General features: G+C 33.4%; 1 protein-coding gene across 2 annotated transcripts; it reads right to left on the bottom strand.

The window, feature by feature from the left end:
* Positions 1-217: 217 nt before the first annotated feature.
* Positions 218-2203, bottom strand: LOC105194438 (putative nuclease HARBI1). 2 transcript variants are annotated; one of them, XM_039451298.1, is made up of 5 exons: positions 1895-2203; positions 1413-1731; positions 1036-1332; positions 753-961; positions 218-598 (listed from the first exon to the last, which is right to left on the bottom strand). In XM_039451298.1, exons 2-5 carry the CDS (start codon positions 1722-1724, stop codon positions 298-300), a joined length of 1119 nt encoding a protein of 372 aa, XP_039307232.1. In that variant the 5' UTR covers positions 1725-1731; positions 1895-2203; the 3' UTR covers positions 218-297. The 2 variants fall into 2 exon arrangements, with proteins under 2 accessions (XP_039307232.1, XP_039307231.1); XM_039451297.1 differs by having other exon boundaries at positions 245-598; positions 1918-2203.
* Between the last annotated feature and the right edge of the window lie 17188 nt (positions 2204-19391).

Genomic DNA, 19391 nt, shown 5'->3' with positions numbered 1-19391 from the left:
TAATAAAAACATTTAATATGAACTAATATAATTAGATTACAATATAAAAGTGTATGAATATGCAAAAGTAAAAACGATATGCGAGATGCGATTGATTCGCTTACAGTTTATCACAAACATGAATTTCATACAAGATATAGATTTTCAAAAGATTGTGTTATGTGTATGGATTACTACCTTTGGTTATAGTCGGTTTAATAAAGCTTGATATGCAAAGTCTTTCTGATAAACCACTTATATTCAATTGCTTGTTTACATATATTTATTATTTTAAAACTTTAAATCATTATAATAGAATCAGTGAAATAATTCTCGAACTACGTTTTGCCTAATAATATAACCATCTCCAGGCTGCCAATGAGGTTCATTGTAATAGAGTTCCTCATTATTTTCAATTATTGCATTAGGCTCTGGTTCCTCTGGAAGAACATCTTTATAATATAATGATAAATTATGTAAAACTGCACAAGCTGATACGACTCCAGTACAGGTTACAAGTTTTAAAGATAATCCTCTTGATAAACAAGGAAACCGTCTCTTCCATACTCCAAATGTTCTTTCAACGACCATTCGTGTTCTTGATTGAATTTCATTATATCTATAATAAAAACTTTAATAAATAAAGATAATTTTTTAGATAAATTTTTATAAAATTATTTTATGATTCCTAATAGGTTCTCATTACTAATATCATTAAAAAGACTTAAAAAAAACTAAAAACTTTAAAATATATTAAATTATATTTTTCTGACCTCTGTTCTTCCTCGTTTTGTGGATTTCTAAATGGCGTTAAAAGAAATGTGAGAGAAGGATACCCAGAATCTCCAACCATCATTCCTGTTAATTCACGTTGTTGATACCGTATAAAAACTCGAGAATTTTGTAAAATCCTACTATCGTGTTGGCTTCCTGGCCATTCTGGAACTAGGTCCAAAAATTCCATTCGTGGTCCTACAATAGCCTTATACAAAAAAATATACAATAAAGAAACAAAAATGAATTTAAATGACATGAACACAGTTTTCATTAATTTACCTGGACATTTAAGGAAAAATATCCCTTCCTATTTCTATAGATCTCGCCTACTCCTCCAAAGTTATTATGTAATAGTCTTATATGAGTGCAATCTATTGCTGCGTCAATACAAGGAAGTCCAATAGCTCCATGTCCATATCCTAATTCTTTAAACAGTCTTCGATTTTCTTGTATAGCTGCTGGGTTTGTTATAAATTTGACATAAGTATTTAGATAAGATGCTAATATAGCAGTTACTCGAAATATAATTCTGCTAATTGTTGGTTGCGGTAATTCCATGAGATCGCCATTCACTTTCTATAAGTCATAAAACAAAGTATAATATAATTATTTATATTTCTTTTTAAGATTAAAAACATGTAATATAGAGAACTTACTTGAAAACTGCTGGTAGCATAAAATCTTAAACAAATAAGCAATTGAATAACTGGTTCAATAGGAAGACCTCGCATATCAGGCTTTGTTAAACCATCTTTGACCAGAGGTAATAATCCATACATAACACACTCTTTTGAAAATCTATATCTTATGTGAAATTCATGTTCACGATAAGCAGTAAACGGATCAATTGCATCTCGCACATATCGTTTTTCACGTATTATATGAATATCATCTTCTTCATCAGAGGAGGAATCAGATGAAGCTTCAAACAAATTAATGTCAAATTGACCTAATATGTTAAATTCCATAGTTTATCTAAAATATTAAATAACCCGAAATTATTGTATGTATTTGCAACTAACCTATAAAACCTTAAATAATAATTATGTAAATAAATAATAAATAATAGTATCGCATATAAAATATTTATCTCAAATATTGAGTTTTACACATGATATTATTAATTTATATAACATACAGCACCACTTTTTTATTTCAGACCTATCTTAAGTCCACAATTTACTGGACTCGGCTAAGACTTGCTCAAGATGTGGCACAAGCCATGATTGTGTATTTAATAATCTCAAGTCGTACTTGAGATTCGACTATGAAACTGGATTTGCTTCATTAAGCATGGTCTCAAGTTCTAGCTTTGAATTCATTCTTCAGCAATGTTTATGAATCGATCACAAGCTTAAGCATTAGCTTAAGCTCATCTTGAAACTCAAGAAACATCTATGAATCCCGCCCTATAGAGAGTTCACGTGAATCTTTTCACGCACAGCGATTATGTATGGATAATGCGCGGAAGTTTAGTTTGCGTTCCAAAATTCACCTTTAGAGGCTCTGTCATCGCAACTATCAAGCGGTCGTGAAAAAGGTTTCTACCTGCTTTTATAGTATAAAAGCTCAAGTTCACACAGCAAATAAAAGCTGGCGTTTTACCCCCTCTCTATCAATTTGACGAATCCAGCGAATAAACGCTCAAAGTTCGACACAGTCCAACTTTTAGCGACTAAACGCTGGCGTTTATCCCTTCTCCATCAATTTTCATCAATTTGCAAATTCAGAGGATAAACGCTCAAAGTTTGACACAGTCCAACTTTTAGCAAAACGACGCTGAAATTTAAATATAACAATCCAAATTAATTACTTTCCAAAAGTGAATATATAAGAAAAAAATTATGACTGAAAGGTTAAATCAATCGATATCACTTAAAAATACAAACGAAGTTAGTATATATTATATACATATAGTAAGCATACTTTTAGGCTAGGTTGCTTTTTGTTTTTTATTTATTTATGTTAGATAGCTTTATTTGTTATATTGTTAATAATTGTGTTTTTTATGTTGTAGAAAATTCTGTTATGCCCTCATATACTTGTGGTGTGTGTGAAACAATTGTTTGTACCATACAAGAAAATGAAGAAATATATCGGCACACTTGTATGGAGAGATATAATGAATGTTACATAGATAAAAATTCATATTATTTTTATCCTAAAAACGGTAAATACATTAGTAACAATTTCAGCCCAATGCAAAGAAGAAATTGTGCTCATTACAATTTACAAAAATTGGAGCTACCCAAAACTTTTTTTTTATATCTATTTCTTTTTTTTTTAACAAATACATTGCAGCAATTGCAGCAGCTATACGTCGTCTTCTAATTTCAGCTATAATCGCCACTGTGTGTTTATAATATTTTACATACTCGATATATTGATTCCAATATCGATAATATTCCAACTCCATTTTTGCGGTTGTCAGATTATGTACTTAGCAATTGCCGCTTTTAACGCTGCTTTACGTTGCGGTGGTGTTGGGTGGAGTAAGGGTAAAATATCAGCTTTTATTCGCTACATAAAAAGAATAGAAGCAATAGCGCTTAGCTTTTTAACGCTGCTTTGCGTTGCGATTGAGTGGGGGTAAAACGCCAGCTTTTACTCGCTGCGTAAAATTGCACCTTTACTTTTACTTAAAAATTTAATTATATAAAAAAAAATTGTAAAAAAATATATTCATAAATAAATTTTTCTTAGTTATATTGCATAAACTTAATTTACAAATATAATATATACACTACTCAAAAGAAAATAGGGAACACTTTCCAGACACCAAAAATTAGGCTATTTTCAAATGACTGTAACTCGGTGAAAAATCATCGTAGATAAAAAATAAAAAAAGCATTTTGAAGCTTGAAGATCCAACTTTAACGCTCTATCAGCAGATTTTCAAAATTCTTTTAACTTCCTTGTCTTATGCAATAAAAAAGCACACCCTGTTTTGTTCCTTAAAATTTCGTATTTTTGACACTTTGCAGCTCGACCAACAAATTTTTTTCGAACAATTCAAGTAAAGCTTCATAAACTACAACATTTTGCCTACAAAATGCTTTTTTTAAAATTTCTCTACGATTTTTTTTGACCGAGTTACGCTACTTTGAAGCTAAACCTGCATTTTTTACAAATGATATCCGTACTCCGTGAAAAATCATCGTAGACAAAAAATCAAAAAACCATTTTAAAGCTCGAAGTTCCAGCTTTAACATGCTGTTAATGGTTTTCAAAAATTTTCTCAATTTCTTAGTACTATGCCCCAAAAAAGATACACTGTTTTTTCCTTAAAATAACGTATTTTTAACAGCCTGTAGCTCAATAAAAAAATTTTTCTCGACAAATCCAATGCAAGTGCCATAAAGTATGACATTTTCTCTACAAAATGCTTTTTTTAAAGTTTTCTCTACGATTTTTTTTGACCGAGTTACAAGACTTTGAAGATATACATTTTTTACAGTACATTTTTCCGAAAAATGACGTCTACCGCCGACATTAGCATTACCCAATGTGCACCACGTGGAGGTTGTCGGTCGGATTTTTGCACATTGCGCGCGCGCGCGCGCACGTGTGTGTGTGTGTGTGTGTGTGTGTGTGTGTGTGTGTGTGTGTGTGTCACAGAAGAGATAAAGACCCCGCTGTTCGTCACTTCTGCAGTATTTAATGTCTCCAAACCCTCTCTGCTGTGTGTGTATGCGCGCGCGCGCACATGAGTGTTCAATAGTGTTTATTTTGTGTGTGTTCGTTATATCAACGATATTCTACGACCACACGTTTTGCTATTAAATCGAACCTGTCGGAACTTTATTTTCATGCAGGCCAACGCTCGATCTCATACGGCGAATATAACGCGACGTTTTTTTCAATGACACGCAATTAGACTGTTAAATCATCCCACCAATAGCCCGGACTTAAATCCAATCAAGCACATTTGGGATAAAATGGAACAACGATTAAGGCGTCGCGAGGAACAGCCGCGAAATTTAGAAGAATTGGGAGAAATTTTAACGGAAATTTGGCACAACATTCCGCAAGATCGTATTGTAAGATGTATAAATATGCGAGAACGCTTGCAAGCAGTAACTGATCAGAGAGGAGGAAATACACACTATTGAACAGTCATGCGCGCGCGCGCATACACACACACACAGCAGAGAGGGTTTGGAGTCATTAAATACTGCAGAAGTGACGAACTGCGGGGTCTTTATCTCTTCTGTGACACACACACACACACACACACACACACACACACACACACACACACACACACGTGCGCGCGCGCGCGCGCAATGTGCAAAAATCCGACCGACAACCTCCACGTGGTGCACATTGGGTAATGCTAATGTCGGCGGTAGACGTCATTTTTCGGAAAAATGTACTGTAAAAAATGTATATCTTCAAAGTCTTGTAACTCGGTCAAAAAAAATCGTAGAGAAAACTTTAAAAAAAGCATTTTGTAGAGAAAATGTCATACTTTATGGCACTTGCATTGGATTTGTCGAGAAAAATTTTTTTATTGAGCTACAGGCTGTTAAAAATACGTTATTTTAAGGAAAAAACAGTGTATCTTTTTTGGGGCATAGTACTAAGAAATTGAGAAAATTTTTGAAAACCATTAATAACATGTTAAAGCTGGAACTTCGAGCTTTAAAATGGTTTTTTGATTTTTTGTCTACGATGATTTTTCACGGAGTACGGATATCATTTGTAAAAAATGCAGGTTTAGCTTCAAAGTAGCGTAACTCGGTAAAAAAAAATCGTAGAGAAATTTTAAAAAAAGCATTTTGTAGGCAAAATGTTGTAGTTTATGAAGCTTTACTTGAATTGATCGAAAAAAATTCATTGGTTGAACTACAAAGTGTCAAAAATACGAAGTTTTAAGGACCAAAACAGGGTGTGCTTTTTTACTGCATAAGACAAGGAAGTTAAAAGAATTTTGAAAATCTGCTGATAGAGCGTTAAAGTTGGATCTTCAAGCTTCAAAATGCTTTTTTTATTTTTTATCTACGATGATTTTTCACCGAGTTACAGTCATTTGAAAATAGCCTAATTTTTGGTGTCTGGAAAGTGTTCCCTATTTTCTTTTGAGTAGTGTATTACATTTATTTTTGATGATCCATATATTGTAACAACTATTTTATTATGTAGTAATCAAATTTTAAAAATTACATTGTAATTTAATACAAACATTGTTTTTCAAAATTAACTTTAATTTAGTTTTTTATTTATGCAAATTTTAAAGTAAATTAATTTCATTAGTTATTATATTTAACTTTGTTTAATTAAAAAATATTAAATAATTTAGAATACGGACCTTTATCAAAATTGAATTCTCCGCTCACACATGTATTTTCCAAATTTATAAATTATAAACACTTACATGATTGATTAATATTCTATTTCACAAGACACACTTTTCTTATATCATTGTGTATTAAAACGCGTTAAAGTATATTTTTATCTAAATTTGCATTTGATGAAGCCTCATTCTATATAATTATCAAAATATCAACTTGTCAAATATAAATATCAAACATAATTATATCACAAAAACATTATTTTTATTTATGTATGTACACCCAAGGACTTTGATTCTGTCCATGGGGAAATTTTCCAAACTGAGAAGTCACGACTTTCTACATACTCGCAGTTCATGATTAATAAAACGACTAGAGCTTATTGGTCGTTACGTTAATCATGAACTGTAAGTATGTAGAAAGATAGCGACTTCTCAGTTTGGAAAATTTCCCCATGAACAGAATCAAAGTCCTTGGGTGTACATTAGCTTATCCTGTCAACGCAATGCAATACCAAAAAGGTTAACCTCTTCAATAATACCTCTTCAAACTGTTACCACACTATTATCACACTTTTATTCTAATTTTGAAATACATACAATGTATTAATACCCTAAATTTTCACCTTTTTGCTATCACAGCTGATGGCAAAAAAGTTCACGTGAAAAAGTTCATATTTCCGCTCATGAGTGAGTTACATGATCCCATGGAATTGTACAGTCGTGTTCATTATAGTTGCTACACTTTTTCTTTGATGGTTTTTAAAATGTAGCCTTGCTCATCGAGCGGCGAACGTAATTGGTTGGATCCACAAGTAAGAACCAATCATGTTCTCAGCTCTTGTTATAGTTACGTGTTCAGAGACGCATCTAAGAAAAAGTGTCGCAACTATAATGAACACGACTGTACACCCAAGGACTTTGATTCTGTCCATGGGAAAATTTTCCAAACTGAGAAGTCGCTATTTTTCTACATACTTACAGTTCATGATTAACGTAACGACCAATAAGCTCTAGTCGTTTCATTAATCATGAACTGCAAGAATGTAGAAAGTGGTGACTTCTCAGTTTGGAAAATTTCCCCATGGACAGAATCAAAGTCCTTGGGTGTACACCAATCTTTATTCTCAATTTGATCAATTTTCGGACCCGGGGGCGCTGAGATCTTAGATTCCACTAATGGCTGCCGTTAGCAGTCCAGAGATATATAAGGCTTGTTTTCTATTCCTGCACTAGACTGCACTGGAACGTTTCTTCTTGCTTTTACTAACTTTCAAATATATATCTATTTCATTTTAAGTGCACACTAATTCAGGGAGTTTAGGAACAAAAAACAAACGGATAATCAAAGGCACTCTTGTTGGAAAGCATTCAAAACGAACAATACTAGTGTAACACAGTCCTTTTGTTTTCTGTTCCTGAACTCCCTAAATTAGTGTACACTTAAAATGAAATAGATGTATATTTGAAAGTTAGTGAAAACAAGAAGAAACGTTCCAGTGCAGTCTGGTGCAGGAATAGAAAACAAGCCTAGTGTGTTCTAGCTGGAAAACGGCCTAAAGAAGAACTAGACCTTGGCACACTGGTCATATCACTCCCGCCTAGAGTCCGTATAAAGAGAGAAGCGACATCGAACCCCCACCACAACCTTTAGTATCCAATTGAGTCCTCCACCGCCATTTTGGGACCGCTCTAACGTCATCAGGGTGCCGTCACATGGGACGTAACTTGCGTAGCGTAATTTGCGTATTCTAGTAACTTACTAAAATATGTTGCGCCATTTAAAAGCCTTTCTTCACATGAAGCGTATTTCGCGGATTTTCAAGAAATGCGTATCTAATGCAACCAATTGCTGATTAGGGTTTCTCTTGTACTCTCTAACAGAAATGCTAAACAAATTTACGATTGGTTTTTGTAATTTACGCGTCTCGGAAAATACGCCTCATGTGGAACTGATACTCTACACACTAGTATGTGTGAATCATCTATGTGCGAATTTAACCTGTGCGCGCATATATTCCTGTTCCTTGTAATTTTCAAAAATTTATATATTTAAAATAAAATAAATATATGTGAGCATTTAAGAAAAAGAAAGCATTTTACATGCAAGAAATTCAAGCAACACCGACATATCTATTAATGTACAGTCGCCTGCATTATAGTTGCAACACTTTTTCTTCGATGGTTTTTGGAATGTAGCCTTTCTCATCGAGCGGCGAACGTAATTGATTAGATCCACAAGTAAGAACCAATCATGTTCTCAACTCTCGTTATAGTTGAGCGTTCAGAAACACATCGAAAGAAAAGTGTCGCAACTATAATGCAAGCGACTGTACAACTATAACCTTAAAATTTTGTATCAACATATTGCAAAAAGATTGGATATGACAGAATGTTATTACAGAATAGCTATTATAAATAATAAATTTGATATAAAACTGCTTCTTAATTTACCCTGATATCATTATCTACCTTTCAATTTTGTTCTGCTTATTTAAGTAATACATGTGTTACCAATACATGTATACACAGCTTTCTTACGCAGGAAATTGGATTCGACGTAACAATAATAACGTAAAAAGCGTAAAGTAACTAGGCGGAAGCTAATGTTCCAGTAAAACGATATCATTGGTCGGCGCAAGTTACGCTTACGCAAGTTACGCCCCATGTGACGGCACCCATCAAACACCATTCGTATCTTTGACTATATAAATATGGACTGCTAGTACCCAAGGTCCGTGGATTGGCGTTGGAGGGGAAGGAAGGTCGTTGCATCCACTTCAACGATGTGGAACGAAAATGGCGGCGGCCATACTTTTACTGCACACTCGCTCACTCACACAACTAATAGCTGTAGTACCTTACTATCTACGTACATACACTAACACTGACTCGCTGTCTCGAAAATGGCGGCTATGCAACGACCTTCCTTCCCCTCCAACGCCAATCCACGGACCTTGCTAGTACCCCTCCACTTTCCTATGTTTTCGTGTAAGAAAGATCTGCAACGCTTCCATCTCCTAAGTGGCAGAAATGTGAAACAAAAAAGCGAGACAGCAATAGTAGAAAATCAGAAAAGAAAGAGACGGAATACAATATATCGCTTTGAATTTATACGTTCACTCCAAAATATGCGATTATATTTCTGTAAAATAAAAATTAATTTTACTAAATTAAAAGAAAATAAATATGAAATATACACATTTTATTATTAAAGATATATTTAAAAAAATTATAAAATTAATATATATATATATATATATAAAATATATATATATATATATATAAAATAATAAAATACATAAAGCAAAAAATAGAAAGTAATTAAAAATAAAAACAACTAAGTGATGTCATATAAATAAAAGGAAGCCTTATTAGAAAACCGTTATTTTCGGGTAATAAAGTGTACAGTATAAATTATTGCCCACTGAAAATAACAGTTTTAATTAAATTATGTCTTATGAAGTCTTTGTGTTCATTCAACGTAATTATTTTACCTTCATAAGCTAATTTAACGTTCAAATAATACGTAATAATTAATTTTATTATTACATATTTGTGATTCTCTAAAATTTCTAGATCTTTAATATGTGTGTCAAAGTTAATAAATAATGTATCTAATTTTAGATTTCTTGAATTGTAAGAATTATATTTCTCATTTTTAATTTATTTTCTAATTTAAAAAAATTAAAAAGTTTAGGTTACAATGCAATTAACTAATAACTTACCCAATAAATGGTACAGGAATGTGTTTCTCCTTTACACTTTTATATTTGGTTGATTTACAATCATTTATAAAACAATATACTACCATTGTATTATATCACTCAATCGCACAAATGTTTATTACTGTCGCGTATAAAAGCCACACACCACACCATATGTTATTTTATACTGGAAATCGTCGCTTAGGAGATGATGGCGCTGTAGATGTTTCTTACAGCCTAAAAGAGCCAACTAGCAGTCCATATATATATAGTCAAAGATTCGTATCATTCTACAAACACTGAACTCAATACATACAGGAAAGAGCGGGAGGGTCCCAGATGCGCACAGACCCGATCGGACACCACCAATCACGTAATCTAATTTAACCCAACCAACGGAAATACTCTAGGCATCGGCCGCTATAATTGGTGGTGTCCAATTGGTCTGTGCGCATCTGTGACCCTCCCAGGAAAGAGCCATCCTATAGAAATCGTGCGTAAAAAGCCGGTCAGAGAGAGAGGTTACCATTATGTTGGCTGTCTCTTTTCTTCTTAAGCTCTTGAAACCCGCCATTTTTGATGGTACAATCATATCTAAAAGTTAGTCAAACCTCCTAAAGTGCCTTTGAATTTTGAATCGTTCTCTGTAGAGTCCTATATAAAGAGAGAAGCGATATTGATGTCCGAAGCTCTGATTGGTAATCTGATTGATACTTGATTGGCTAAGCGAGCAGCCATATTGTGACCACAGCTGTTTGTAGAATGATACGAATGGTGTTTGATGACGGGGTGCGCACGATTGGACACCGCACGATTGGACACCACCACTCACAGCGGCCGATGCCTAGAGTTTTTCCGTTGGTTTGGTTAGATAAGTCAAGATGATTGGTTGGTGTCCAATCGTGCTGTGTCCAAAAGAGTGTCACCCTTTGATGACGTTAGAGCGGTCCCAAAATGGTGGTGGAGGTCTCAATTGGATACTGAAGGTTGTGGTAGGGGTTCGATGTCGCTTCTCTCTTTATATAGGACTCTAGTTCTCTGAATTCATCAGTCAGCATACTTTTGACGATGCTTGTATCGCTAAAAAAAGAGACCTACGACAGAAAGAGACAACTAACCTAACGTAACCCTCTCTCTCTGACCGTTTTTTTCCAGCCACGGCTCTTTCCTGCATGTATTGAGTTCAGTGTCTACAAACAGCTGTGGTCATAATATGGCTGCTCGCTTAGCCAATCAAGTATCAATCAGATTACCAATCAGAGCTTCGGACATCAATGTCGCTTCTCTCTTTATATAGGACTCTACTCCCGTCCAACCAATATCTAGGGAGTGGGTACCACTAAAGGGCCTCGCACATGAAATGCATAACAGAGCATAAGAGTAGCATAAGATTCGTATGTACTTGACCGAAGCAAAGTTCCGGATGAAGAAATGACTATTTTAAATCGTTTGTATTTCGTTTGAAGAGTTATGAAGTGCATTTGAAAAGGTTTGTGAGTCCTTCAATTAATTGTAATTAATTTTTTATTTTTACACCGTGTATTTGGCCGAAAAAATTAACCGGAGCTAAATTAAACAAAAATCTTGTATGGATTCGTTTGTATTTCGTTTGAAGACTTTTGAAGTGTCGTCAGAAACGTTTGTGAGTTATCCAGATAATTTTAATAAAATATTTTAAAGTCATGTAATTGACCGAAATATAGATTCCAGGCGCTACTGGTCCTGAAGTACCAGAAGGCGCGTTCGGTGTAATCTCTAGTATTTCGATACTCCTGGTTCTTTCTTGACAGTAAGGATAAACAATGTGCAGTAAGTCACATATTTCCAAAATATCTGGGGGGGCTATTACGGTTTCTGAAACGAGGTGAAAATTACAAAAGTGAGCAAATTCATTAGTTGTTGATCAATAAAGTTATAGATATTCTAGTAAATTTGTTCACTTTTGTAATTTTCATCTCATTTTAAGAACCGTGATAGCCCCCCTGAGAAGGTGCAATTGGTGTTGCAAAAGCGAATTGGTATTTAATCAACGAGATTCAGAGACGGAAGCACAAGCCCAGGATGATCCTTCCCGAGAAAGCAGTCTCCGTACTTCGTCTGGAACCAAGATTCATAACTCCAGCGATTAGAACCTGTTCGGATGCACTCAAATGCAAAGTACAATAGAATTAATTTTTTCAGAAAGATGAAAATGTATTTAATATTTACACATAAAATAACATTGGATCCAAGATCCTTGACGATAGTTGATGCATCTTTATTTATTTTTGCAAGTAATTTTTTTGGATGCTGTATTGATTTTATGTTCAACGCACTATATTTTATTGCAGGTTTGTCGTGCCATGAGATATTTTCCTCCTGAACAATGCAGTATGGTCAATGTTAAAGTGATCGGGTGTTTACTGTTTGTATGTGATGGCGACACACTATAGTTATACCGGTGATTCAAGAACAGATTGGAATATTCCATCTGCGACTTGCTCTCAATGTTTAAGGTTGGTAGGCGTCGTTGCAGCATATCCAGGTCATTTTGTTGCTTATTGTAGACGACTTTCAGGACTATGGGAGCAATACAATGATCTAAATACTACAGTAAAATCTTGTTCACATAATGAGACAATTAGTCCTATTGCTGCAGTTTATATCATATATGAAGATAATTAAATATGGTATGTATATTATAGATATATGTCAAATATAAGAAGAAAAATATATTTATAAGTATAAAATTTAGAAAAAAAATTCATGGATATAAATGTAACATATATAAATTATCTTGTTTTGTATGACATGATCAGTAATACACATGTTTTTCTTGCATTACAGATTGCATCATTCGATGTAGACTGTCATAATCATTTAAATTTGACATATTCGTCTATAAGACCGCCACGATGCGGAAAAAACAAGATCTAACGATTGAAAGTGATAGAGGCACAGTTGTCGAGAGCAATCATGTCACTCTAGAACCGAGTAATGTAGCGGCAAATCATCATCGTCATCAGCTCAGAATCAAAACAAAACACCAACATGATTCAAACAGGCATTCAAATAATCAATTACAAATAATCAATTACAAATAATCAATTAACACCACCAAAAGGCGTAATTCCTTAATTTTTAATACAAATAGTATGCTATACGGGATTCCTATGAAGATGTATGTATACGCGAGTACGAACGTATTATTTCATCCAAGTTAAATATGTGGAATGCAAGTTTAAATTCTCGTCCCTTTTTGCAGACAAAACTCAGATCCATGCATCGTCTTTTCATTGTTAGAGCCAATTTGTATTTTACAGCACGTATACATACATGATGTCATACGTATTCCTCTAATGAGTCTTAATATATAATCTGTACACAACAAACGTCCGTATCTCTCATTATTCTAATTGAAATGTACAAAGCTTGATACGTAAGAGAGTCTAATACTTAGGAGAGATAGTTACAAAAGTGAGAAAATAATACATATACAAATAGTAGGATTCTTAACTTATGTCTATGGCCGCGATAATAACATCTTATTTGTTTATATATATACATATATACATATATATATATATATATATATGTATATTTGTATGAAGAACAGTGATACAGCCGAATAATGAAAAGTACAATTGTGCAATATGTATCAATGGTTCTAACTGCGTGATAGAAGTACTTTGATCGATAACATTAAGTACATATTTTAAGTAATAAATGTGTAATAATTTGGATAATCTTTACACTACAACAAACGTCCATATCTCTCATTATTCTAATAGAAATGTACAAAGCTTATTGATACGTAAGAGAGTCTGATACTTAGGAGAGATAGTTACAAAAGTGAGAAAATAATACATATATAAATAGCAGGATTCTTAACTTATGTCTATGGCCGCGATAATAACATCTTATTTGTTAATATCTATATATATATATATATATATATATATATATATATATATTTGTATGAAGAACAGTGATACAGCCGAGTAATGAAAAGTACAATTGTGCAATATGTATCAATGGTTCTAACTGCGTGATAAGTGCTTTGATCGATAACATTAAGTACATATTATAAGTAATAAATGTATAATAATTTGAATAGTAACGAGGCTACAATCCGTTGTCTTTTCTTCTTTTTTGAAATGGCAAATGCTTAATGTATTTCAACGTGAATTAACTAATTATTTACTATGTAATGCCGTTAACTTTGTAAGACGTCGAACGATATAGCAACGGATTGGCTTCAACGCCTGATTTTAAATAGCGACCTTAAAATTCTCGGGGTAAATGTACGAAACAGTCGGCTAAAATTAACTAGAAGTCAATTTTTTTAATTAAATGGAAGATTTATTGATTATACAATTGTAACAATAGCTCTTTGCAGTAACAATATAATTTTACCTGTATTACAAATAGGTTTTTTTGTATGGTACAAGGTATTTTGCATAATGGGAATTTTATTATGTACAGTTTCAGATTAAAACATGGTTAGAATAAATCATGATTAGTATATTTATCATAATTGACTCTATTCCCTTCTGACAGATATTCTACTCCAGAAATCATACCCTAAGAAATGCACTCCATCAACGTTGCTGGTTTGGCAACGTTGATGGAGTGCATTTTTGGAGGAAAACATCGCATTCTTTATCGCAGAATCATAAGATCTTGATCAAATTTTTTATCCTTTGTCCTACCGTGGTTTAGATATGTTTCTAATTGCGTCGAGTCCACAAATGTAACCAACTATCCGCAGGACTCAGTATAATTTTATCTTGAGCTTAAAAAAAACCAGTCTAGCTAAGTGCAAGATTCAATAATGTGGAAATTATCTGTGTACTACTTGTTAAACAGTAATTAAAATATGTAAATAACAAATTATCATGCATTTCAATGGCATTCCTCTGTATGTTCTCCCATACTTCTAAGACATTTTCATACAAACTCGTTAGATTATCAAATAAAGTCGAATGCATCAAGAAATATCCTTTCGCCAAAGAGAGCAAGTCGCAGATGGAATATTCCAATCTGTTCTTGAATCACCGGTATAACTATAGTGTGTCGCCATCACATACAAACAGTAAACACCCGATCACTTTAACATTGACCATACTGCATTGTTCAGGAGGAAAATATCTCATGGCACGACAAACCTGCAATAAAATATAGTGCGTTGAACATAAAATCAATACAGCATCCAAAAAAATTACTTGCAAAAATAAATAAAGATGCATCAACTATCGTCAAGGATCTTGGATCCAATGTTATTTTATGTGTAAATATTAAATACATTTTCATCTTTCTGAAAAAATTAATTCTATTGTACTTTGCATTTGAGTGCATCCGAACAGGTTCTAATCGCTGGAGTTATGAATCTTGGTTCCAGACGAAGTACGGAGACTGCTTTCTCGGGAAGGATCATCCTGGGCTTGTGCTTCCGTCTCTGAATCTCGTTGATTAAATACCAATTCGCTTTTGCAACACCAATTGCACCTTCTCAGGGGGGCTATCACGGTTCTTAAAATGAGATGAAAATTACAAAAGTGAACAAATTTACTAGAATATCTATAACTTTATTGATCAACAACTAATGAATTTGCTCACTTTTGTAATTTTCACCTCGTTTCAGAAACCGTAATAGCCCCCCCAGATATTTTGGAAATATGTGACTTACTAATTGTGATAATAAAAACTAGAAATATATGATATTGCTTTGTATTGTAAAAATAACTCGCAGCTAATTACAAAATGCTCCCGCAGTATTATATCATACATATCAGGCATTGCAGTGCGTTTTTTACAAAAAAAAATTTTGAACAGTGTGTTGACGCTTTGACAGGACTCCAGCTAAATTCTTATGACCATGATTTGATTTCCATAAAAAATAAAGGAGGCTTATTATTTCCTTTAAAAGATGCAATATTTATGTGTGAAATTTATGAGAAACTTATACAAATAGCTATTCTGAAATTTCTACATAGTACATCGGCTAAGCACGAGGTCTAATTTAACTCAGGTAATACGATACAGCGTTGAGTTGTCATAAATCATAAAGGTACTAGAGAGAGTTACGCCCAACATTTTTCGGCCCTAGTGGAACCTAGAGTTGGTATAAATAGACCTTTGCACCGCCGCGCTACGCCGCCGCGCTACGCCGCCGCGCTACGCCGCCGCCGCCAATAAATTATGCGCCGCCGCGCTACGCCGCCGCGCTACGCCGCCGCCGCCGATAAATTATCATCCGCCGATTCGGCCGCCGCCTGTATAAAATAAAACGGCGCACAGGTCTGGTCCAGAGGTCTTACGCTATACCACCGACGAGAGACTGTTAAAGACCGCTAACCTTACGGGAGTTTGTGTGACTGTTAAATTTTTAATGATTAACTGACAATACAGTACTAATTTTATAATTTATTGTTATCTTGAAGTTTCATAGATATGCTTATGTATTTGTAACCCAACAATTCTCGATTTTTATTAAAAATTGCAGTTTTGATGTTAACATCCAAGTTTGATTATCGACAGAGATAATAACTGATCAAAAAGAATTACAATTTTTAAGCAATATACAATGATATTATTAAATATAAGTATGCATATTTGCTTATGAAGTATTCGTAAATATAATAAAAAAATCAAGATTTTAATAACGTATTACTCATATATTTGTATTAACAATCGTATAGTCGATAACGTCATTGCTCTTCAATTACCGCCGGGCCCCTGGGACCCCAGTAATGGCTTCGAAAATTTACCCAGTGTTGACGGTCTTTAATAGTCTCTCGTCGGTGGCTATGCTTATGCTCTGTTATGTCCTTAAGGGCCTCGCACATGAAATACATAACATAACATAAGCACAACATAAGACCGATAGTCCAATGAGTATCCAGCATAAAGTCGCCATATTGATTTACATAAGATTCCCATTGATCCAGAGGCCTTATGCTACGCTTATGCTCTGTTATGCATTTCATGTGCGAGGCCCTTTATAACACACATCTTCTATAACCGAAACCATAAGACGTACCGTAAGAATTAGCCAATCACAGTCGAGAATACAGATTCTTATTTCTTAATTCTTTGCCAAACTTATACAAATTGATGTGCAGCATTTATGCTATACCGGTTACAAGTTTAGCATCTGAACGTGCATTCTCTTCTGCAAGTTTACTTATCACAGCAAAACGTTCTGCGTTAAAACTATCAAAATCTAATAAAATCTTATTTATTTATGATAATTTTAAATTAATAAAAAATATATATTTAAAGTCAATAAAATAAGTTACATAAGTTTTATTATTTAATGCGAAAGTCTTTCATATGTAAGAAGTCTGATGGTTAAAGCAAATAATATTTTATTTTTGTAGGCTGACTATTATTAATTAAATATCAGAGGCGTTTACCGTGGGCTGACTATTATTAATTAAATATCAGAGGCGTTTACCGTGGGCTGACTATTATTAATTAAATATCAGAGGCGTTTACCGTGGGCTGATTATTTTTAATTAATTATCAGAGGCGTTTATCGTGTGCTGACTATTATTAATTAAATATCAGAGGCGTTTACCGTGGGCTGATTATTATTAATTAAATATCAGAGGCGTTTACCGTGGGCTGACTATTATTAATTAAATATCAGAGGCGTTTACCGTGTGCTGACTATTATTAATTAGATATCAGAGGCGTTTACCATGGGCTGACTATTTTTAATTAATTATCAGAAGCGTTTATCGTGGGCTGACTATTTTAAGTTTGTATTTGCCCATCTTATAGGCAAACATAAGCAAACGAGAATAGAGAAACTATGAAAAATTTTTGCGTTTTATAAAAATGGGCGATGAGAATGAAGAATTCATTCCATATTGCCTACAAAATATTGCCATATTCATGTTCGACATGAAAATATAATTTTAGTATTATGTATTATATACATCATTTTCTAATGAAATGGCAATAAATGTGCTAAACATTTAGTCTGACTGACGTCAATCTCTTTTTGTTACTTGCAGCAAAAAGAGATAGCGTAGTGTCAAAGTGCAATGTATATTGCCAACACATTACGTCCTTATTCAACAGCAGAAACCCAACAGGTCGGACAAAAAATTGTTTCGCGTAAACTCATCCGCCTACAAGACGGCCCGAGCGTGCCTGTCGAAATATACGGTACTGAGTTGGGCGGTTTCGCTTGTTGAAAAGACAAGGATGAGTGCAGAACTCAAATGATAATGGATCTAAAAATATCGATATTATCGACATTTTTAGTTCCACTTAGTAGATGGCGCAGGACCGTCGGAGTTCGGCCATCACTCCAGCATCGCCTTAAGACGCTAACAATTCTTATGTATCATTTTTAAATAGATCTTTTGATGACAACACTATAAATCACGTTAACAAATTTGTAAAATTGTCGAAAAGCTATGTTTTTTTTTGGCAATTAATAATTTTTGACAACTGTCAAGAAAAAAATAGTTTCCGAACAATTTTACAAATTAGTAAAAATGATGTACAATGTTATTTTATCAAAATAGCTTTTTATTTAAAAAATAGCACGCAAGAATTTTCAGCATATCATTTCTCGCTACTAATGTCAGGATTTTGAAACGTGGTCGCTGAGAATATTTAGGAGTCTTAATGCAAATGAATTAAAATTTTAAAAAATTTTTATATTATGTATTACACTTAAATAATTCACGAAAGCGATATTAAAATCAATTATGATTCGTATATAATTAAAACCGATTACTTTTTAATCCGCTCGTGGATTGAATTGATTAAAACAGATTAAAATCAATTAAAAAGGATTCCGTTTTAATCGGTTTTAATCGCACATTTTCGACAGGGAGGAGTCGTATTAATAATTCAGTTTTATAACAGTTATATTATTAAAATAAAATGTTTGTTATATAAACTTGATAAAGCAGTTATATGACTGTTATAAGTTATTGTGTTGTAATATCAACAATTCAATTTTACATAACTACAATATTGCTAGAATGTAAAAATTCGTTATATAACGTGACACACACAAGTTATATAACTATTATTTTCTGGGGAGGAAAGATCAGGAAAAAGTAGAAAAAAGTTGAGTTTTATAAGTTTGAGAAAAGTTATAGATAGTTCATTAAAAGTCTTGTGCCGCAAAAAAATTTATAAAAATCAGCTTTTTTATGTCGATTACATGACCATCTCCTCTTAAATGTAAAACGCACAGTGAATATAATATTTTATGCTTTATTTGTATCTATTGTGTGTTTCGTTTAATATTTATTTCTAATTTTTTATACGTTTGATATTTAATTCATACAATACATAAGTTTGCAGTAATTAACGTTTCAACGTTACAACAATATTGCTGCAAGTATTCTTCCATTGCTGTACACTGTGTAATGTTTTGCTGCAATATTGTTGCAAGTACTCCTCCATTGTACGCAGAGCATAATATTGCATAAACATTATATTACAATGTTGCTGCAACATTACGTGAAATGTTTCAGCAATATTGTTAAAGCGGACATTTTACCGTTGCTGCAATATTGATGAAACATTGCAGCAATATGTCGCAACATTTCTGCAGTATTACAATCTTGCGATGAAATATTTCTGCAATGTTGTTACAATATTTTTTTGCTGTACGGATTATG

The sequence above is a fragment of the Solenopsis invicta genome, chromosome 6 (assembly GCF_016802725.1).
Source record: "Solenopsis invicta isolate M01_SB chromosome 6, UNIL_Sinv_3.0, whole genome shotgun sequence".
Lineage (NCBI taxonomy): Eukaryota > Metazoa > Arthropoda > Insecta > Hymenoptera > Formicidae > Solenopsis > Solenopsis invicta.
This window is presented reverse-complemented; position numbering and strand designations above follow the sequence as displayed.

Excerpts from the sequence above, each read along its gene's own strand:
- LOC105194438 (XM_039451298.1), bottom strand. The coding sequence starts at position 1,724 with ATGGAATTTAACATATTAGGTCAATTTGACATTAATTTGTTTGAAGCT. Across the intron at positions 1,333-1,412 it reads ATGCTACCAGCAGTTTTCAA|AAAGTGAATGGCGATCTCAT; the intron begins GTAAGTTCTCTA and ends TATGACTTATAG. Across the intron at positions 962-1,035 it reads ATTTTTCCTTAAATGTCCAG|GCTATTGTAGGACCACGAAT; the intron begins GTAAATTAATGA and ends TTTTTGTATAAG.